General features: G+C 46.8%; 8 protein-coding genes across 8 annotated transcripts; 4 read left to right on the top strand and 4 right to left on the bottom strand.

The window, feature by feature from the left end:
- Positions 1 to 413: 413 nt before the first annotated feature.
- N7478_004007 (putative L-cystine transporter) lies at positions 414 to 1,512 on the top strand (the record flags this gene model as incomplete). Its single annotated transcript, XM_056920221.1, has 4 exons — positions 414 to 457; positions 521 to 538; positions 608 to 1,046; positions 1,105 to 1,512. The coding sequence occupies 4 exons, from the start codon at positions 414 to 416 to the stop codon at positions 1,510 to 1,512; spliced, it is 909 nt and encodes a 302-aa protein (XP_056778258.1).
- A 2,441-nt stretch (positions 1,513 to 3,953) lies between these two features.
- On the top strand, positions 3,954 to 5,096 carry N7478_004008 (putative C2H2 transcription factor; the record flags this gene model as incomplete). Its single annotated transcript, XM_056920222.1, has 1 exon — positions 3,954 to 5,096. One exon carries the CDS (start codon positions 3,954 to 3,956, stop codon positions 5,094 to 5,096), a length of 1,143 nt encoding a protein of 380 aa, XP_056778259.1.
- Positions 5,097 to 8,690: 3,594 nt separating this feature from the next.
- Positions 8,691 to 9,352, bottom strand: N7478_004009 (DUF3759 domain-containing protein; the record flags this gene model as incomplete). The annotated part of the gene is made up of 3 exons (XM_056920223.1): positions 8,691 to 8,860; positions 9,067 to 9,204; positions 9,337 to 9,352. The coding sequence occupies 3 exons, from the start codon at positions 9,350 to 9,352 to the stop codon at positions 8,691 to 8,693; spliced, it is 324 nt and encodes a 107-aa protein (XP_056778260.1).
- Positions 9,353 to 10,291: 939 nt separating this feature from the next.
- N7478_004010 (uncharacterized protein) lies at positions 10,292 to 12,213 on the bottom strand (the record flags this gene model as incomplete). The annotated part of the gene is made up of 3 exons (XM_056920224.1): positions 10,292 to 10,406; positions 10,521 to 10,718; positions 10,817 to 12,213. The coding sequence occupies 3 exons, from the start codon at positions 12,211 to 12,213 to the stop codon at positions 10,292 to 10,294; spliced, it is 1,710 nt and encodes a 569-aa protein (XP_056778261.1).
- A 3,053-nt stretch (positions 12,214 to 15,266) lies between these two features.
- On the bottom strand, positions 15,267 to 16,600 carry N7478_004011 (phosphotransferase family protein; the record flags this gene model as incomplete). The annotated part of the gene is made up of 3 exons (XM_056920225.1): positions 15,267 to 15,972; positions 16,120 to 16,415; positions 16,502 to 16,600. The coding sequence occupies 3 exons, from the start codon at positions 16,598 to 16,600 to the stop codon at positions 15,267 to 15,269; spliced, it is 1,101 nt and encodes a 366-aa protein (XP_056778262.1).
- Positions 16,601 to 17,036: 436 nt separating this feature from the next.
- Positions 17,037 to 17,864, top strand: N7478_004012 (putative deoxyuridine 5'-triphosphate nucleotidohydrolase; the record flags this gene model as incomplete). The annotated part of the gene is made up of 4 exons (XM_056920226.1): positions 17,037 to 17,358; positions 17,470 to 17,601; positions 17,685 to 17,725; positions 17,781 to 17,864. The coding sequence occupies 4 exons, from the start codon at positions 17,037 to 17,039 to the stop codon at positions 17,862 to 17,864; spliced, it is 579 nt and encodes a 192-aa protein (XP_056778263.1).
- Positions 17,865 to 18,177: 313 nt separating this feature from the next.
- On the bottom strand, positions 18,178 to 19,725 carry N7478_004013 (pyridoxal kinase; the record flags this gene model as incomplete). The annotated part of the gene is made up of 6 exons (XM_056920227.1): positions 18,178 to 18,826; positions 18,911 to 19,028; positions 19,126 to 19,338; positions 19,463 to 19,560; positions 19,610 to 19,620; positions 19,675 to 19,725. The coding sequence occupies 6 exons, from the start codon at positions 19,723 to 19,725 to the stop codon at positions 18,178 to 18,180; spliced, it is 1,140 nt and encodes a 379-aa protein (XP_056778264.1).
- A 1,160-nt stretch (positions 19,726 to 20,885) lies between these two features.
- On the top strand, positions 20,886 to 22,040 carry N7478_004014 (uncharacterized protein; the record flags this gene model as incomplete). The annotated part of the gene is made up of 1 exon (XM_056920228.1): positions 20,886 to 22,040. One exon carries the CDS (start codon positions 20,886 to 20,888, stop codon positions 22,038 to 22,040), a length of 1,155 nt encoding a protein of 384 aa, XP_056778265.1.
- Between the last annotated feature and the right edge of the window lie 35 nt (positions 22,041 to 22,075).

Here is a 22,075-nt window from a genome sequence, read left to right on the forward strand (position 1 = left end):
CCAGCCCGGCGGAATTGGAAAGTGGCCAACAGGTATCACAATAATTAATTGATGAAGCCTGATGATGAGAAGTTGCACAGGACCAGACAACAAGCGGGTTGCGCAGTGAGATCCATGTCAACTGTTCTCCTTAAAGGGTTTAGCGCGCCAGCGCATAACCGGGACAACCAACAAAGTTACGGGGCTGACCGCCTTCTGCTTTGGACCAAATACGATAAGCTATATCTTATCATTATCACCACATGACCTTATCATCACCATCACGCTATCCTGGCGATGATTGTCCCACGATCCTAGGGTTTCTCACTTAAGCCTGGTCAATTTCTCTTGGTTTCTGACGGAATATACCAATGAAGGTATAGTGGTACAACCAGGGACTATTTACTATTTCTTACCAGATTTGTTTGGCAACAATGCCCTCGCATCAGCTGGATGTCTTCGTTCGAGCTCTGTCGCGGTAAGTGACGTACTTCGAACCCACTGAGCCTAAGCCAAAGCAACTGATCAATGAACGATATAGTCTTTTAGGTTGGGTATAGTACGTTACATCCCTCGCGAAGTAAGCTCCAAAGATCTACGCATCTCGTGAAACTCACATATCGCATAGTGTGGGCTGCTGGTCAGCGTCCTTCTATCCACAACCCATCTCTAATGTGCAGCGGGGCTCCACGGCAGGCCTATCGATCGACTTTCCAACAATCAACACTTTGGGATTTCTCTGCTATACTATATACACGGCAGCATTTCTCTACTCGCCTGTAATTCGCTCACAATACGCAGCTAGACATCCGCTTTCAGAAGAGCCAACAGTCCGCTTCAACGACCTAGCGTTCGCAGTCCATGCCGTGATCCTAAGTTTGATCACTTATTCGCAATTCTGGCCAATGATCTGGGGTTTACAAGTGTCTCGCTTCCAAAGGATCAGCAAACCTATTGCAGGTCTATTTTGGGGATCGATCCTGGCACCGTTAATCGTGATATGGGTGGTTTTGTCTCTAAGCCCGGACGGGGGCTACGATCCTTCAACCTGGGCGTGGATCGACGTGGTGAGTTGAACCAACCTTCCCAAGCATCCGAGCGCCTTCCGCTGTGGCCCTAACGCAGGAACATTCCTTGGTTCGTCAGATTTATGCCTTTTCGTACATCAAGGTCGTCATTACCATTTTCAAATACGTGCCCCAGGCATGGTTGAACTATAAGCGAAAGTCGACTTCTGGTTGGAATATCCTTCAGATTCTATTAGATCTGAGTGGAGGTGTACTGTCGTTACTGCAGTTAATCCTTGACTCGAGTCTACAGAACGACTGGAGTGGTATTACCGGCAATCCGGTTAAGCTTTTCCTGGGGAACATCACGATTATTTCCGATATGATCTTTGTGGTTCAGCACTATATTCTATATCGGGAAGCGAAGTCCAAGCCACCGGTATTGTCGGGTCGACGTGCGCATTCGGACACGGACTTCACGACCCCGTTGCTGACAGACGAAAGCTCTCCGGCACCTACCAGGTAGTGCCCAGTGACGTGAGATGTTTTAAGGCCAGGTCATATGAAGTAGAAGCTGTCAAACGGAGTTTGTGAGGGGCCGAAATTTAAGACAAGGTGGAGATATCCAGCTATTTTTGTATCATAGGACAACCTTTTTGGACTTCGGCAATTGTTGGTTCCTGTGCGTTGAGACATTTGGGGGCCGAAGACTCGCAACGGCCGTAACTCCGAGCCGACGTCTTCAAGCTCGGAATCTGGAGGGAGTGGATATTTTTCTCGCGTAGAATCGGACATGGAATGCTTTGAAATTAGATTGTCTTTCGATCGTTTAGGATATCTCTTCTAGGTAGGAGTTAGCGTCATGTTTTGCCAGCCTTACCCAGCTCGCAAAAACAAACCTTAATTGATTTCCAGCTCAGGTGTGTGGAAGCAACCGGTTTCCTTTTTTGTTCCCATTTTCTTTCTCTTGCATCTCCACTTTCGGGGCGAGACTCGACCCAAAAAAAACATCGGATCTGCGTATCTGCAGCCCTCGTACTTTGAACCTGTAGGAATAATGGGACCACATGTTTGCGGCTCGGAACGCACATCATGATGGACACCGCTTCTCGCGTTTGGGGAACTCCGCCCCACCAAGCTACATTGGAGAATGTGAATGGTGGAAAAGCTCGCCAAGGGCACGGTTTTTGCGAGCTGACCAATAAGCACTAGGATTGGCTCTTTGACAGGGATCTCTATGGATCCGCCTGGATCCTCTACTCATCCCTCCCCGGCCCTAATCGTCGGTGTCGGGTCAACCGGGGGAGCGATCACTGAAAGGGGTGCCCGCTCTAAGCTGAACCTCTTGATTCTTGACACAGTCCATCCAACCCCCCCGGACCATATTCTAACACATCACTCGCATCCCTGTTTGTTTCAGGGAGGGATCGACGGCGTAACATGTGGGCTGGTTCTAAGCCCTTCTAGTTATGAACTGTGTTTCTGGTCGACACCTGAGCTGGCTCATACTACCCTTTTACGCATGGCTAACAGCTGGATACTACCTTTACGTGCTGCCGTTGCGTCCAGTCCCTTCTCATACTGGTCTATTGTGTGGTGGATGTTTAAGATATAGCTCAGTCATCCATTATCGGCTTCCAAGGTTAACGATGTCAATACCGCATGGGGAATAATTTGCGAAGAGCCTCCCATAGTTTAGTTTCGTTATCAACTTGAATATTGTTAAGCTTGGCGAGTACTCTATACTCCATAATTTCTCCACCAGCAATATTCCAACATTCAATGGAAACATTGTGACCCGCGCGTGGCTTTGCACCGTGGGCCCTTTCCTGCACCCAATCAGCATCAAGTTTACCGTGTCTCGAAACGGTTTAACGCAGCGACGCATTCCTCTCTAATGATCATTCGTATCTGCTCCGCTACACTTCGTACTCTCAACCTATCAACGACGAGGTACCAAATACCTCTTCTGTTTCCTTTTTTGGTCCTTTCAGCCCCACCGGGACCTACTAATTTTGATAGCCGGATTCCTTGCTCAGCCCTACTTGGTCCAACCAATCGTACCCATGAACCCTATACCGTCTGAACTTGTGCATATGCGCCATGCCCTCACCCCCGGGCCTGGCTTAATCTGAATCATAGTTATTCATGGTCCTGGGTGTCCCGTGGGGCAGGACCCGGTCGATCTTGTCCCCCATTCACATTCCCTTTCTTCTTCGTCATTACCGTTGTGGCCTTGAATGGTACATGTTTCTTCCATCCAACTGAGTCAATCGTGATGCAGATCTTCTCTCAATCTTTATTTTTTAAATAATATTTCCATTTATTATTTTATTTTTCTTTATATTTATTTGATTCCGCTGGTCTTGTTTGATTTTTAATCCCCACGGAACGCCTAGGTACTTCTCAATAAGCACTGCCTTCCTTGTTCCGCATTATTCTTTATTAAATACCTACAGCTCAGGCTCTCCATTACAAATTAACCCAAAGGCGTCCTTGAATCTAAAGCCACGTTGCGATCCACTTGATACAACCTCACTGTGAAGATCAATCAGACGCCATATTGGTCGAAAAGAAAAGAAACACACACAAAAAAAAGAAAAAAGACTGAAGAAACACAAATCACATAAGAAGCTTATAACGCCCGCTTGGATCCCCAACTCTCCAAGAGGATTAGTACTTCTGCAGCTTCTATCATTCGACCCCGGGGGCTTTTTTTGGTGTTTCTATTTTTTAACCTGGCATACGCAAACCATCTCGAACTAGTCAACTCATAAAATCTCGCTCACTCGCCCGTGCGTGGTTTGTGGTTTATATTCAGTTGACATGCACGCGACCTATTCACCTCCAACTACTCTCTTAGACTTCAACCGAGAGGTTGATCTATCATCATCATCATCATCATCTACTACATTATCACAGTGGGGCTCAGAAATCAGTGACCAAAGTGTAAACTCGTTGCCTATCATGTCAAACAAGCGTAACAGCTACTTCGCCGAGGCTCCAAACGGCTCGGTTACTGGTGATACTCAGTATGGTTTACATCCGGATCTGGTAGGTCCGAGTCTGACGGATATCCCTGTCAGATCATCATCTTCGCCCGGGCAGACGTCTGGACTACAGCCCTCCTTGAACTACATACATGTCCACCCTGAATCGACGGGGTCATTTTTAGCTCCAGAAGATTATTTATCTGACCCACGAGCCTCCCCCGTCAGCGAAGCCGTGGGATCTCTCTACGCTTGGTCTAGTGCTTCTGAAGCAGAAATGCTCCGACCTTCTGCCTCAATAGATTCATCAGTTCGCGCTACTGCTTCTTCACCTTTCATGCAACCATACTTCAACTTTGATTCTTCAATGTCTGCCATGGAGAACCAGATTCCAGGTTCATCGGGATACACTTCCCAACAAATCAACCAGTGGTGCATGGAAGCCCATAACAATGAGAGTTTCAACCACAACCATAACCACCACCACCATAACCACCATGCAAGCTCTTACAACGCTGTCAACCAACTCCCCTCTTACCCAACCCCACCTATGTCTCAGACACCTTTTCAACCCCTCAGCGACGGCATGTCTCCAGCACCAGAATGGTTCAATCTACCCGTTGCAAGTCTCCAACGAAGCGTACCATCTCACGATGGCTACCTCTCCCCACCATCCGTCCCAGCAGTCTCCATAGACTCCCACTCAGTAATGAGCACCTCCCCAACACCAACTACACTATCCAGCTTCGACTCCAATATCCAGGGTCAGCCCCCTTCGCCCCCATCCAACCCAGCCGATCTGACAAGATACGGAATTCCGACAGTAGACGGGGCCTGGCGCTGCGCCCATCCAGGATGCACCTCACAAGCCCTTTTCCGACGAGGATGTGACCTCCGCAAGCACTTCAATCGCCACCGAAAGCACCTCTTCTGCCGATATGAAGGGTGCCCACAGTCTCGACAGGGTGGGTTCTCAAGTAAGAAAGACCGTGCGCGCCACGAGGCAAAGCATAACCCTGGGATCGTATGTGAATGGGACGGATGCGGACGCGTGTTTAGTCGAGTCGACAATATGAAGGATCATGTTCGAAGAATCCACCGTCGTGGTGTTAGTGATTGAATGATGATGATTGGACATGTTTTTCCTCTTTTTTCTGTTGATTGCTCTTAGCTCCGGCGCTTTTCTACTTCGAGATTATGATTTCAGGTTTGGTTCTTCATTTTGACTCTTTGACTTTTTATCTGAGATGTACACATATCATGGGATAGCGGGAATGATGGTTTTGGCGAATTGGAAACCGGCAGGTTACGGGTTAGACTGGGCTTACTACACTGGGAAGGATTATGAAAAGAAAAAGAAGCTAGGTCTCGCTTAACTTTGCAATGATGTTTTTTTTTCTCTTTCTTTTTCTATTTCTTTTTTCGCCTGTTATTCAGCTACAGATACAATGAGACCGATAACTGCTGGATGGTTACAAACTACTCTTCTCTCCATAAGAACCTTGCGCTTGCTTCGAGCTGTAATGATTTCAAATTTCGACGCATCTCGGACTTAAATTATCCAAAAGCTTAGCTACAGCTCAACTGAGTCAAAATCTACTATAATTAACCACAAGCCCGAAGTATAAACCCGCATATTATCAGCCCAAACCAAGCCCTAATACAACTCCAATATATGCGTAGGCGAGTCCTGGTCTCAGATCTCAAACAAAGCTCCCACTCCCACATAACGGGCGCTTTCGCTAAAGCTCGCTCTCAAGCCCGATTGGAAACCTTCCTGCATCAGGATAGAATTAGTAGCCCCCAGGCCCCACGGCGGTCACCTTCTATACGCCCAGGCCTATTTTTGTTCCCGCCCCGCAAAGTATCTTCCCAACTAATTTCAATAATTCATCTCATTGGTTCGTTCGTAAGTAAGCTAATTAATTTATTCGTTCCCGGGTTTTTGCTAATGGTTTATTTTTGTTCTTCGTGACATGGCAAGTCTCAACTCCATTTCAAAAATAAAAGTTCGACTCAGTCTCAGTCCTAGTAGGTACACTTTGAATACTACCTCACATTCCATTTCTATCGAGCTGAGTAAAGCAGAATGCGACCCACTGGCATTTGCCTAACGTACTAGTAGGCTGTGTATGTATCATGTAGGGATGAAGATGAACCCAAGTCGTAACACCAGCGTTTAGGATGTATATTTTCCGAGCCTCACCTGCCCACCTGCCCAGGTGGGCGGAGTCTGAATCACTTACTTCAACGCTCTGCTCGTACTCCTAAATGCCAAGCTAGGACAGAATACTAATTTTCAGATATCGGGAACTTGAACGAGGTCAACCTTGGAAGCTACTGGAACCTGAACCATTTGCTAGAGCTTATTATTTCAAAGTTTTACACAAAAATTCTTTTATGGGCCCACGGTTCCTTCAAGGGTATCGAAAGGGTTACCTGTTGCGGCTTAATGCTGACCGGGCCGCGTACGTGGGGCCGCGGGAATATCCAAGTTGAATGTTGGAATGAAGGTCCCGGATGGGGATCGACAGCTGTGATCTTATTATGGTCAATGCATGCGAGTGGCTTGAACGAATGAACATACCAGTTGGAATATTTCCTGCGAGGCTTATGATCGCGCTCCATTCCTATCGGCGTAGCGAGAGCCGAGGGGGGCGAGAGCCTGAGGAAATTAGTAGAACGATATACTTAGAACCGAGCCCGAAGATGAGGAAGTACTTGTTACATCCCCGCTAATTTAATTTAATTTAATTTAATTTATTTTATTTTTTATCTGTCCTCCATCTTACCTTTTCCCGAGTCATCGAATCCGTCAATCAGACGTCATCGACACGTTTTAGTGTATCCAGTTTGTTCAACCACGTTTTGAGAACTTAGAACTTCTAGAATAATTCTGTGCTTTAGATCCGACTTTTGACTCAGATTTTCTCGGACTAGTAGTTTCATCTAGTCTGGTGTTCCTAACCTTCCATTTAGAATCACATCTCCACAGAACTTAAATCTAAAGCTTGGAAGCCTTAATGACCTCATAATACTCGTTTTGTGCTTTCGTGGAACATTGCACATTTGACTCTTTTCCTGTTAAACTAAGTATAGACCCGAGTCAACGCCCGAGGCTCGAAGCACGTTTCCACGTTTCAGTGTCTACATACTTTACTCGGGCTTGAGACCCTCATCAAAGCAATAAGATGAATCAACTTGAAGATGTTGTACGACTGTTTCATAGATATAGACATTTTAACTCTTTCTTCCCAGTCTTGCACGGATTAGCTAGATTCGGCGTGCGGACAGGTAGATATCCAAGTACTGATCCATGACTCGTTACCACATGGCACTGACACTGTTTCTATACTGAAGTCAACTTAGTTCATGTGGACTTGTCAGGGATCAACTGTCCATTTCAGTTGGTGTTGCACGCCTATTTTTCCTGCCACATTAAGGTTATACAAGGTGATCTTAGTCATAGAGATCAAGTGCCCGGGTGAGGCATCTAGTAGCTACCCTACTGCATACATAGTACAGATAGAGGAGTTTGTACGATCTGAAGAAGGAGACTGGTTGAGGGAATGGATTGAGGCTGCTTTTACCCAGGTAGGCGTGACGGTTACACGGGGAAATTGAGGCATGGCGATGACTTTCTGAAAAGTTGTAGACTCGGGGATACCTGGACATATTGCGATTGTAACGTCGCTTTTAATTGATTTTGAAATCTTCCATGAGTTTTCTAGAATATCACGTTGTGGAAGGCTATCTCATGCTGTAGTATGGTAGACCTGGTTCTGCACTGTCTCTGCGAAGGTTCAAGTTTGTCTCTTACCCCGCTCAAATAGATGAATAGGAGCAGAGGTATCTCTACAAGTATCTCCGGTTCTTAATCAGATATGCCTAAGTAGTACCGTTAACCGGCAAAGCTCCCCGCGAATACTTATCCACCCCTCAACCCCTCAACCCCTCATTATGATACATAGTATACTAAGCATGCCCACTACCCGTGGTACACAGTAAGCTCTCTCTTCCACGAAAGTTGATTTAAATAAACCTTACACGGGTGCCATGCGACAAAAATCAATCTCTCCAGGCCGGATGCGGCTCAAATTTGCCAGTTGTTTCTTCCCGTTCCCCTCTTCACCAACAATATCTTCTAATAGCAGTAGTAACCATTCACTCCTAATTATTCCAAATTGAACTGATCATTTACATGTTTTCCAAAGTCAATCATTCGTACGTATTAATAGTCACTGTACATCAGCGGTAGTTGCAGCGATTCAGCTCCCGTTCAAGTTCAAGTTCCCCACATATACGTCAGTGGCTTCAACTTGAAATCACTATTTACAGATCATTACAGATCATCTAAATCCATCTGGAGTTGAGAGATATTTTTATCAACGAAACAAATCAACATTAGCTCCCAACCGTATGCACCAGATGCATATGCATGCAGATCCAATGAAACTAAACCAATGAATCTAATCTACGAGCCGCCCGACCTTAAGGCCCGGGCTGAACATTGAATCTACGATGCCTGAATATCGATAGAAACTTAAAAACTTGAATATTATACAGTATACAGTCATAGGTACTAAATACTCTAGAGTATTGTCTACCATGTCAAGCTCATCTTTTTCAATCAATCATATATTCATTGATTTAATGGATAAATAGCCATCAACATCATGCCTGGAAGCCTCTATGTACAAATCCGACGGCGAATTTACCATCCAGCCTGGGAAGCAGGAACGTTCTCAATGTGCTGGCGAGCCTGGTACTTAGCCTTCTCCTTGTCAACGAAGTCAAGACCTCTGCTCTCAACCTCACGGTCGACGAAGGCACCGGCGAAACCAGCCATGATCTCCTTGGCCTTCTCGTGGGAGGGAGCCTTGCCTATTGAATTGAAATTGAGTCAGATAATGTCCTAAGCTTCGCATTGTGGCTGTGGTTGTGGTTGTGGGAATTCATTTCCATTCCATTCTGTTCTGGTTCTGGTTCTGGTGGGGTAGGTATGTGGAGCGTGTGGGTGGGTGGTGAGAAGAATAGGAAAGAAAATGCAAGGTGGTAGGAAAGGAAAGGAAAGGATAGAAATCACATACCCTCACGCTCCTCGTGCTGCTCGTAAGCCTTAGCAGCCTCGTAAGAAGCAGCACCAGCAATCAGCTCATGGACGACGCTGGGGTCGTGCTCCTGGGAGCTGTTCCACTGGTCGTGGTGCTCGCGCTGCTGAGAGTCGTCTGGTAGCCAAGGTTGTTAGTCAATGCTTGGGAAGCTTGGGAGGCTTGGCGGCGGGAGCGCAGCACAGCCTTATGCAGTCCCCACCACGGGTTGCAAGCTGCAGAGGATCAAGAATAGAGTGAAGTACATACCGCTGAACCAACCCATTGTGATAGATGTAGATTTTGTTTGGAGGAATTGAGAGAGATAGAGTGTTCGAGAGTGAAGAAAAAGAATTGAGGAATAGGGGGAATGGAGGGGTTCATATAGTAGGTGACGGGGTCCATGGATCACGGTGCACTAGTTGATGATCGACATTGCCCTGGTGCCCCTCTACGTAGGTGAGCGGGTCACGCCACCTTGTGGGCCGTGAGCTTCAGGAGGTGAGAAGAATACATCATGGCAGTATGTAGTCCTTAGGGCTAGAGGTAAGAATAGAATAGATTAAGTGGTGTGGAGGGTGCAGCTATGTCCGAAGTAGATGGTGTTCTATTTACAGCATTGCGCAAGGTACAGTACAGATGCAAAGCAATGATGAACTACAGTATTTTGCAATTGCTTAATGTTGAGCTAGCCTCAATCCAATTCCATACAAGGGAGGGAAGAAACCATCTCCTAGAGAAAAGGACAGAGTGACTGATAGAGAGAGAAAGAGATCAACAGAAGAGAAGAGAAAGGAATAACGAGTGGACCTTTTTGAAGTAGCGGTGACAAGCACCCACAATAATAACTAAGACAGAGTAACGAATGGTCCGTGTATCATCATGCTTCTAACAGGGTAACATGTGGTATCATCGAAGGAACAAACACAACAGGAAAGAGTATATTTAAAAGAAAGATGAAAAAAGGACCAGGGACGAAAACAACGCTGCTGAAATGATTGAAGATGGAGAAAGAGAAAGAAAAAGAAAAAGAAAAGAAAAAAAATATTACAAAAGAGAAAATGGGAAATTCGTCACGCGTAAAGAGGTTCTGTTTCAAAAACAGTGCCGAGGCGGGTGGGCAACTGGATGATATCACATATGCCCCCCCTCAGTGGGTCGCAGCGCTAAAGAATCGGAAAGTCGCAAATCGCAAATCGCAAATCATGAAAAACCCGAAATGAATTCACCCGTTCAGTCGCCGCCGACGGCCTCGTGTGCTGCCTATAGGACGCTGAGCAAGAACTTGTCGAAGAATAGGATCATCTTTGTTTTTATCAACGTGATGGACTCGAACATGTCTAAGTAAGTGGTCAAGAATTAGCCATTGGTTTACGAGAAAGAAAATTTGGAGGCTTTTAAGTTCTTAAGCTCTTAAGCTCAAGGTTAGGCTTGGAGGTTAAACTATTACGTACCGTTGAAGATTGTCCGGTCGAGGATACTTATGTTGTTGATCCGGACAGAAAGGACAGACGTAGCCAGGTGAATTGTGTACCAGACCATGTCGCATCATCTCATTTTTACGTTTAAATCCTTTCCCGCCTAAACCGCGAGGGCAGCCATCTACAGGACAGAAATGTGGCCGATCTTGAGAATGCACATTTGCATGAGAACTGGATGTGGGTTAGTGGATTGAGTTCGCGGTAGCACAAGGGGAGCAAAAAGGAGGATGGGGAGGGGGATTCATATTCCCGATTGAGATAAATCTTACTTGAGTAAATATTGGGTTTGGAACGGTGGCGCCGTACATCCAGGATGTGTACATTTGTAGCTGCCAATACTCGTAATTCCTCCATTTGGCGAAGGATGCGAACTAAATGAAGCCCGATCCCCAGCCGTGGGGGCCACAGGTTCTGTCGGAGTAGGATAACTTGCAGTCGGGCTCTTAGCCGTCATGGGCGACATATCATATGGCGTAGGCGGGTTATGATTATGATTGATCGCAGTGGCATCAGACGATTGTGGGGGCGGAGGTGGCGGTGGAGGTGGAGGAGGTGGGGGAAGAGAAGGTACAACCGATACGGCCGAAGTAGGAGTTCGCCAGAAAGAAGGTTGAGAGGCCGGAGAAGGATTATTGGAGATATCTTTGGTGCTCAAAGGCGAGAAATGAGAGAATGGACTGGGTGGAATCTGGTGTGGTAAATGGCTAGATAAATGGCGTTCATGGGGGGAATAATTGTTGCGCGATGAAGCAGGCGAGTAAGAATAGGAAGCGGGAGAACATCCATTGATCCGAGATGAGAGCTCAGGCCCCAATGCAGATTGAATGGAAGGGAGAGTTTGATTATGACAGCTGCCAGTGTCTGGGGAAGGACCACCAACAGAAGAGGGAGGCGAGAGGGATTGGAGGGATGGGAGGGAGATACGGGGTCTGAGGTCGGAGTTATTCCTGGAATCGGGAGGGGAGAAGCCTTCAGATGTAGAGGCTCTTCGATGATCGGGTCCTAAAGGTATGGATATTGTTGTAACCGGGGGTGCCGTGAGGGAGAGGAGACGAGGGCGTCGGGGAGAGGTGAAGCCAGGTTTAATGACCTCTTGGGATGGTACGGGCGGAGGGAGGGTAGGAGCACGGTAGGTAGGTGGGGATTTGATGTTCGGATCTTCCAATTTCACCTCTTTACCTGGGGATGTGATAGTGGCAGGAGTCGTGATTGATATAGTCGTCGTCGTAGACGGGGTGGCAGTATTCGTGTTCGAGTTCGTAGTCGTACTAGTGGCCGAGGCAATTGCTGGTTGTATTGGTGGAAGCTTATTGGGTTCTGTATCGAACTTGAACGGGGGATGATCCTTAGGAGGAGGAGGCTGAACTCGATTTCCCTGAGCCTGCTGCTTGGGCGACCAGTCCAGCGGATGCTCCTGAGCATGCAATGCGATTTCCGGCTGGTCTGGTGCCAAAAACCTCATCAGCACGCCATCGCCGTAACCCGTAGCCATTGGGGTGTCGGTGTGTTGCGTCTTACGGGAACGATCAGGCGTTCCTTTGGCGCACTCGTCCTCCTTGGAAACAAACGGGGGACGTTCAGTTTCCAGCCCATAATTGATCTTTTGTGCTACCAGTCGTGGGGAGCGATTCATCGCATCGTCCGAGTCGTAAATGTCGGACGTCATAGAGTCGGGCGGGGGTGCATGAGGCGAGGGAGAGGAGGATGTGATGTGTAAGACGTCAGGTTAGGGAGTCGAGAGCCGATCCATGAAGCTAGCGGGGAAATGGGCAATAGAGAGAGAGATAATATGTAAGGGCACGACCCGTCTAAAAAAATTAGCTCCAAGAGTTCTTGAGTATTACTTTATCTTGTGTCCAATGATAGAAGCTGGGGAATGTAAAGGGTTCTAATCCGAAACATCAAGTACATCAAACGAGTGATGCCCGGCGGTTAGATGGAACAAGCAGCAGTAGTGTCGTCACCCACTTATTATGTGGGTGCGAGAAGGGGGGGGGGAAACAAAAAGTGGGAAAACAGGGAAAGAAGAAATAGGATGATGAGTGTATCAAATAAGAATAAGAATAAAAGTAACAAATTGACGAGCAGGTTAAGGGAAAAGAGAAAGCAAGATGAGGCTGAAAAAGAATAAAGTAACAACTTACCGCAAAGTGGGAAAGATAGATAGAGAGAACCAAAGTCTGGAAAAGTCAGGGGAAAAAAAAAACGGGTAACAATGAGGCTCAACAAGACAACTCCATTAAGGAATCAGAAGAGAAAGAGAGAGAGGGGAAAAGAAGAAGAAAGGGGGCGTTGGGAAACAAGAAGGAGAGAGAGAAAAGAGGGGGAAAATGATCATTCACGTCAAAAACAGCGGGGAGAAACGAGAAAAGAGAAAAATAAAAACATAAAAATCAAATCAATTTGCGGCTCTGAGAGTGATTTATTCCCCTTGAGTGCACAGTGGAGTCTCCGAGGCTCTGGCGAAATTCCCCGCATAGACGAGGATTTTGGGCACTCAGTTCGGGTGTTTATTCTGTATTTTATGATAATTATAGAGACCCGGTGTTTAAGATGAACATTAATCGAATTATCATGGTAATCTTAAACTATGACCTATGTGTTGGTTTGTGTTCTTGCTTATCTTTGCTGACGAGGCAGATGATCCTCGGAGGATTAAGGGGGAGAACAACGGGGGAGACAACGAAGGGGGAGTTGCACATACCTAGTATACAGTAATGGATACAGTAATGGTTCTGGCTAATATCTCCATACGATCGGATTATTGATCTAGACACTTGAATGCAGAAGAGATAATAATAATTATAATAATACCTAGACTATACCCATATAATAGACCCGTTGGACAATAGGCATACTACTGGTAGGTGCCGTGTATAATACCGCCCCGTTGTAGGTACATAGTACCTAAACGTTTCCCATCCTGAATCTTCTAACCTTGGAAGTTGCTATCTCTCTGTTTCACTTCCTCATATTTAATTCTCGGGCTCCACCTTTTCATTTTCATTCTCATTTCTCTTCCTCTCGTTCTCGTCTTCTTCAAAAAGTGGATTCTCGGAAGATTCAACCGGGGAGAGATCCAGCCGCATCAGTGGTGCCAATCCCCTCTTTTCTTTCCTTTTTCGCATTATTTAATTTATTTAATTTCCTCCCATTTTTCTGCTTTTTGTCTTGCCTGGGCTCCACTTTCTCAAGTTAGGCTCGGTCACAGCTTTACAGCTTAGACCTCCTCTCCTCTTGGAAACCCGGGAAAGAGAACCTGCACGACCAGACCACACTCCAGGGGGGCCAAATCTGCTTCTGTTTGTGTCTGTCTCTCGGCTTACATGAAATCATTCTAATTAGATTCTGATTCCCTGCCAACGCACACATTGCGTGTTCAGAGCCTTGCTGGCTTGTGCTGGCACTTCAAAAGGGCAATAAAGCGGCCCGCACCGAGAGCAGTCTTCTAACTGGGTGAATACTAACGAGAAACCGCAACTAGCGAGTACCCGACTAACCAGGCATGGGATTAGTGTGGAAAGTGGGTTCTTCACCTTTTTTCTCTTTCCCCTTCATAGCCGGCTTCCCCGTTCTATTTTGATTCTAGGGAGAATTCCTTTTTAATTAAGTTACCTGGTTTACGGTGGATATTATCGTGAATTCCAGCCCAGTCCGGGTTTTGTTGACTTTCAATTTTCAGAATTTCAATTTCGGTCCGTTTTGTTTTCCCTGAGCCTCACTGCGCACGTAGAGCCGCAGGGCCAACGCAGCCTCATTCCTCCCCTCCCGCCCCTCTTTTCGCCCCAGACCAATCATCCCGGTCACGCACGGCTCTAAGACGGTAAATGCTTGCTTGCATTCCTGGTACTGACACGAGTACTTCTTATCCTTGTTCTCAACATAATCCCATCATGACTCTCCGACTCTCAAGGCTGCCCATTCCATCCGTGTACTTGTACTCCGTGCTCCGTATTCCGTAGTTAACACCGAGAAAAGATGGATCTATCCCACCCCCCCCCATTTTTGTATTAGTGTGAATTCCTATTCCTTCACCTACTCCCTCAACTGCTCTAGTTATTAAATAATCCAGATGTACAGACCCAAAAAGAAAGTTCTGCATGGGTGGCGTTGCATTGACGTGATAGTGGTGCTGGACACAGCACACCAATACGGGCTCGACTCGTGGACCGAACAAGGTCAAGTGCTGACCGCATCTTAACCCCGCTTGCCGCACTTTAGCACCGAGCGCCTAGACTAATCCAGCAGGTCAGAAGAGGGACGATCGTGAGAAAACGGACCCATGATGTCCCAAATCGTCGATTATTGCGAAGGCTTTTGCACCTTGTTCGCACCTTGGCAGAGAAGAAGAGGAAAGGAAGAAAAGTAAAACAAAATAGGAAAATGCTTATATACATTTTATCCATTGATCTGACGCTGACAACCGAAAGCCTCATCCTTATGATCCTTCATGTACAGAAGTACCCGAGGTACATGTAAGACTAGCAAGATCCATGTATACATCCATGTGTACATGTACAGGTACAGGTACAGGTAGCCACGAATCCCCCCTGTACCTATCCCTGCCGTAAAGTGGATAAAAAAAAATAAAAGCAAATAATAATCACCCACTACGCAGCGCTGTACGTATGTAAACAAAGAAAAAATCCAAAAAAATCTGGAGGAAATTCGGGCCCCATCTACTCTAACAAGGTTTCCAAGGTTCCTCCCCGGCCACTTTTACAACTTGCCCTTTGCCTTCGACAGCGCAAGTCGTTGCACCTCCTGCACCCGTTCCCAGGCACCTTCAGCAAATGGCTTAGCTCGCTTCCCATAGTCTCCCGCCCGTGCACTACTGGCCTGCCGCCCTGCAAACCGGGCCGCAATGCCCTGCATGATGACGGAGCCTCGGAACGCAAAGAACGCATCTCCCCAAAGAATATCCTCTCCCGGATGATATCCAGCCACCTCAGCGTACCAGTTAATGCAGTCTTCACGAGTTGGCAGTCCATCGACCCGGCCACTCTGGAACTGCTCCAGCTGGGAGTCAGCTCCTTCGAGGATCCAGGGGCTGCTCAGATTACAAAAGTCCGAGAGTGGGTGCCCGACCGTCGCCATTTCCCAGTCTAGAATGCCAATGACTCGGGGCTCTGTCTTGTGGAAGATCATGTTGTCGATCTTGTAATCTCCATGCACGAGAGATCCGCGGTCGCGGGGCTGAGTTGATTTCTGGGCGAAGAATCGTACCATGTCGTCGAAATGGGGCAGAGCGCCGACTGGTTCCTTTGTATCGGCGTCTACCACGGCCGCTTGGGCTTTGGAAATAGTGTTAAATGTAGCAATTTGGCGGTCGAAGAAGTTGGTTGGTTTGCCGAATTTCTCTAAGCCCACGGCTTTGGGGTCTACTGAGTGAAACTTGGCTAGTGTTTGCACTGCATTCTTCCACCTAGAGGTTCATGATGTAAGTCAGCGGATTTCCCTTTTTCTCTCTCTCTTCTCTTTCCTCTCCCTCCATCTGTTTCTAGCTTTCTCTCTTCTCTTCTCCCCTTTTCATCACATTCTCCACTGAATAGATCGTGCAGGTTCAACGTACAGCGCATTCCTTTCCTCCCCACTCACATCAGGCATCGAAGGATCAGTAAAATGCCGACCGTCCAGAAACTCCATAATGTAGAACGGTGTCCCAATCACATCATTATCCTCACACAAGCAAAACACCTCGGGCACCGGTACATCCGTGCCTCCCAAAGCCTTGATAATTTGGTATTCTCGTTCAACCCGATGAGCAGTCTTCGAAAGCAGCTTGCCAGGCGGCTTCTTTCGCAGTACCACCTTCCTCCCATCGGCAGTAGTAAGTTGATAGGTGGGGTTTGATTGACCGAAACCGAACTAGAACCAAAGTCTCAGTAATAAGTTCAATCCCCTATTGTACGATCTGAATTATGTCTGAGATCTCAATCAACAAACAAACTCACCTGTTTCACATCCAACGGAGTCTTAAGCACAGACACGTTCGACTCAATATACCGCTCTAATGAGGGGATATCTATAGGTTGGCGTACAGCTCCCGCCATGATTGCAAACAATAATTCTTCCTAGCGACAAATAAAAGAAGAAGCATTCAAAAAGTCAATATCGAAAAAGCAAAGCGTTCGGTTAACCCCCAGATATATACAGAAGTCAAGTTCAAGTTCCAAGCAACAGCCGGGGAACCTCGGTCCACCATCCTCGGCGTAACAGTAAGCGGGGAGAGCTCCAATCAATGCAAACAACCCAAACACTTAACACGCGGGCGCGTGCAATCAAACTCCCTTCACCGCTGGGACGTGGGACGCGCGTGAGCGCAAGGGACGAAGAAGAAAAAAAAACCCACTTTCCACTGGCACACACCGCAATTTATTATTCAGATCACTAGGCCAAGGGATCCATATTTATCTATCAATCGGATTGTCTTTTTCTCTTTTTTTCCTCTTCTCCTCCTCCAATTGTCTCGCTTATTGATTCTCTGCCATGACCAAAGAGACCACCCCACCCACCGAAACTACTACAACCCGCGAACCTCCTTCTCTTCCTACCTCCCCACTTCCTAAGCGTACTAAGATCGACAACAACAACAACATGACTGCCTCCAATGCTCCAGCCGTGACTTCTATTCAGCAGCCTCTTCCTCCCCTGCTGGTGAAGAAGCTTGTTGATTCTGCTCGTCCCCCCACGCGGGGCTCTGCTTTCGCTGCGGGGTACGATATGTACAGTGCCAAGGAGACTGTGATTCCGGCCAAGGGCAAGGCGATGGTTGATACTGGCATTGCTATTGCTGTGCCCGAGGGAACCTGTACGTGTGATATGTTCTCGCCGTGGTCCAGCATTTGAATCATGAGTTTCGAGCGGACAACTTCAAAAGCACCGAAGGAATCGCAATGGCTAATTGTCTTTCAATAAATAGATGGTCGTGTTGCTCCTCGCAGTGGTCTTGCTTCCAAGCACTTCATCGACACTGGTGCTGGTGTTATCGACGCCGACTACCGTGGCGAGGTGAAAGTGTTGCTCTTTAACCACTCTGACGTTGACTTTCCCGGTATGTTCATCACCAATGGAATCGGCCTTGTACTTCCTTCTCGGCCTGAGATGACAATTGACTGACATGTTTCGGGATAATAGTCAAGGAGGGTGATCGCATCGCTCAGCTGGTTCTGGAACGCGTGAGTCGTCTACTTTACTTTCAATTCAACAAGACTGGTCTAACCTGCTTCATAGATCTACACACCCGAGGTCACTGTCGTCGAGGAGTTGGAAGAGAGCGTCCGTGGCGCTGGCGGCTTTGGCAGCACTGGCATTTAGATTTGGTAACCGGATACAATCAATGCTTTGACGTGAACGGAGCTCTGGGTAATAAGGTTGGGTTGGTTGGAAAAAGGACACCGGAGTATATCTGAAGGATTTAAGCTCAGGAAATAACGAATTACATGCCCGAACGATCCGATAAGAAAGAAAAAGAAACAGACGTGAAATATAAAGAAACAAAAATGATTCTTTTATGAAATGCTGCATGTAATGATCTAATGTTGAATCTATTTACAGACTCGATCCTCCCAAAGTGATTTTGTCCATCAAAGTATTAATGCATCCAGTTGTACCGCTCATCTCAACAAATCTACAACTGATCCGGAAGATCCTCCTTAGACCAATCCTGTACACTAAACTGCACCAACGGATCCCTCAAAAACCTCGCATTCCTCACCAACCGCACCTCAGCAGCCTTGGTCCTCCTTAAGTGCTCCAACTTCTGCAATTCCTCCTCCGATAACTCCCCACCAGCCGCCGGCCCAGACACAAGCTTCGCAGCAGTCAACTCCGCATTACGGCTCTCCATAGTCCTCTCAAGCACACTATGCATACTCGAAAGAACCTTAAGCGTAGCCTGTGCCAATGGAAGATTACCAGGAACCACCTCATCATCCGAGACCCACGACTTTGTATTTCGTAACTCTGGACCAGCTGCGAAGACAGCCTCCCGGAACCGGGCAACAGTTAGTGCAGCAAACATGTCTCCTGTACCGCTGAAGAAGCAATCGAGTGCGGGGACATCGATACGGAAGAGACGCGCAGAGCCGTCGGAGCGTGTCGTCGATCCAATGACTGTTAGGTAGTTATCTGGTGGGTTTGGAGTAGAGTCTGAGTGGGACAATTTGAGTAATTGGACCGATGTGATGATGACGTGGGGAACTTTGTATATGCGATGAATGGCTGTGATAGCTTCTGCTAGTGTGACTAAAGAAGTGATTTTGATTCCGGAAAGGACTCTGAGTAGATGGGATGGGTTAGAGCGCTTATCCAGAGTCGATTGAATGAAGTTGAAATTGATAGAAATTTGTTGGCGCACTTACTCAGCCTCGAATTGATTAGGCAGAATCAAATCTGCATACTGAATCATCTTCTTATAAGCAGGGACAACATCATCATTGACATATAGTCGTCCCTGATCACCCATAACCGGGTCCAATACTGTATAATAATAAAGAACAATTAGATATTGCTTCCTTCTGCCTTGAACTTGAAGTTGGGGCCTCAACCCATCCCTTGAACCCAATGAAAAACATACCCCAGAAAAATGAGCCAGGAGTTGACGCAGCCTTCGTTTGCAAATCAATTCCAATAGCGCCAACGGCCTCAACTGCTGCCGCACTCGGCGCATACCCAGAGAGCATGACGTCAAAGTCTGTGAGGTTACTCTGGCATAATCCTTGATAAAGGTCTGTAATCTCCTGTGCGGTTGCGCGAGTACCCTTAAACTGACGATAACCCGTATGATTACCTTGTTTCGCATTAGTTGAGTTCGCAGAATATAAAACGAGATTGGATCCGAATTGAGTCATCGGAGTTATCCGATAATGGTAACAGCGACAGTGACGGTGATAGTGATGATGGCGAGAACCTACTAAAATGCACTGTATTCAAAGCAGCTACATCGCATCCCAAAGACTGCATGACGAATTCGGCCATTGTATTGCCCACATGGCTGTATCTATCAGCTTTCCTATATCGCATGACCCATTCATCTTGAAGTGGGATGTTCGTTCGCATACCCGTAGACAACCTGGTCTGTGCGTTAGCAATTGTGAATTAAGCTGGGATGTTCAAAGAGACTCACATGGCTGGCAACTGCCAATACTCTCGTCTCTGGCACAAGCAAATCGGACATGGCGTTGTGAATGAGAGATGATTGTAAACTACGAGTTGTGTGGGGAAGAAATGACGAGTTGCACTGATTTTCCTTCTCTTACCTAATTGGCTAATTGGCTCGGGGGGTTAAACTGGGTCCGTGTAAGAGGTGATAAGCTGGTTACTAGTATTTAGAGTGAGTAGTTACAGGGCATAGGATTGATCGTGATTTGAAAACAAAGCAGATATGTCTTCAGTCTCTTTATATTGAAATTGTGGCATGTTAGTTATACATTGCGCAGATCCAATTGCAGTGACCTCATACTGCGTAGTCCAACGCTTATCTACCACAGGAGAATAAAGAATAGCACAAGGTTGAAATCAACAATTGAAATGGGCACATTAAAGCACGAAATAACCAGATCAATAAAGTTAGACCTCATTAAACGGAGTACGGATTACGACTTTTCAAGCGATCGACAATAATAAAATCCTTAACTATAGGCGTTCCTAGTTCCCTATGTACAGAGTAAGCCAAATCGAAAGGCCTCGACCCAGCTGAACAACAATTCCAACCATGATCAGGGCTGATCATTCTCATCCTTCCAGTCTCTCGTTCATCCCAAACCCTTTTTAGAAATTTCATGGTCAGCAACTGGCCCCTGCCCAGCAAATGCCCCTGAACCATTGCTCTCTCCTATGGATCCCGGGATCCACAGAACGATCTAGTCCTACGCCAACCCGACTATTCTAGGGATTAGCGCACCATCTGGTCCTTCTTCGGGCTTGGCTAGTACAACTTTACGAGATGAGCTTCGGGAGTAAGATTAAAGAAAGAAAAAAAGACTCGAACAGGATCATGATCCGGTCGGTGCTCCGTGCTTTGCCGATTTCCCTGCTTTATACCCCGTATATTACGCCCTTTTTCCCTCTAGGCCGAACGTTGTAAAAAATAGTGCGAGACAGAGTAAGACACCTGGGTGGTGTTCGTACCTTTGGATTTTAATGTCTCCCTAATCTTCTCTCTCTTGTCACTCTCTTCAAGTTGTTCACTCTGTGCCAGTGCCTCAGCTGTTGGGGGCCATTGAATTCTGTGTGGTCATGGTGCATAGTCGATAGCGCAGTCGCGTCTTTCCCCTCTTTTAATATTGCCCTTGGGGGCTTTGTCGCTCTTTTTTATCCAGTGTTCTCCGAGTCATCATGGAGGACATCGTTCGTTCCAAATCCTCGAACTGCGACTGCTGTCGCAGTATATGCCGATCGAGTGCGGCTAAATCAACATCTCAACGTCGCCGGTCGCAACCCGGTACAATTCGCCAACTATCCAAAAGCCTGGGGTCTTTCTACCATACCCTCTTAATCATAATTCTTATTATCTGCTTATTGCCAGTATCATCCGTGGCTCGTCCAACTGCCATCATATCAGATCTAGTTCAAGTTTCAGACATTCCACAATCAGCCTCAAGCTCCACCATTAATACTGATCTCAGTCCGAGTCTCCACGAGGGATCTTCACCCACCGAGCCTCGCGACAATAACCCCATGAGCGAAGATGATATCCGACATGAAATTCTTCGACGAGGCATAGTGACCGCCAATACCAATGATACATCAGACTCAATGCCAGAACCATTCGATACATCATCCAACAACTTCGCCAACTCAAGCTGTGTGAACTACTTCAATACCTTCCTTGCCAACAAGACAGTAACAAACTGCCACGCCGTCTCTTTACTTCTCGAAAACTCCAATAAATTCTTCCACGATTTAAGTTCTGCTTCCGCCACCTCGCGCGTCCTCGATACTACATGTTCCGAACCAGCTGCGAAGTGCCAGTCCATCATGACTGAAGTCGCCAATGCGATGCTGCGTAGCGAAAACTGTGGCACGGATTACAATGCAAACAATTCCGTCGTCACAAGCACATATACTCAGCTTATGGCCTTCGAACCTGTTTACCAAGCAACATGTCTCACCGATCCCGATACACAAGACTACTGTTTCGTCGATGCTGTCACTAACGCCACGGCGCCGAACGATTACAATGTTTATTTTATTCCGATTGGAAATCAACTTAGCAAGGGTACACTTACATGCAACCGGTGCCTCAAAGCTACTATGAATATTTACGCGAAATGGGCTACAGTTGATAATCAAGCCCTCGACTCTACTTATATTCCCTCTGCCAAAATAGTGAACGACTATTGTGGAGCAGGCTTTGCAAATACCACGATTCATGCTGGTACTATCGTTGTTAAGCAAAGTGCAGCGGTTACTGGACCATTACCCAATCTCAGTCTTGCTGCCTCAATACTTGGCTTTATTTTCGGTGCTATATCTCTTGGGTTGTTTTGAGATCTTCATCATAGAGATAGACGAATGACTCTCTC

This window comes from Penicillium angulare (assembly GCF_028827245.1).
Source record: "Penicillium angulare strain IBT 27051 chromosome Unknown utg000004l_segment0_segment0, whole genome shotgun sequence".
Taxonomy (NCBI): domain Eukaryota; kingdom Fungi; phylum Ascomycota; class Eurotiomycetes; order Eurotiales; family Aspergillaceae; genus Penicillium; species Penicillium angulare.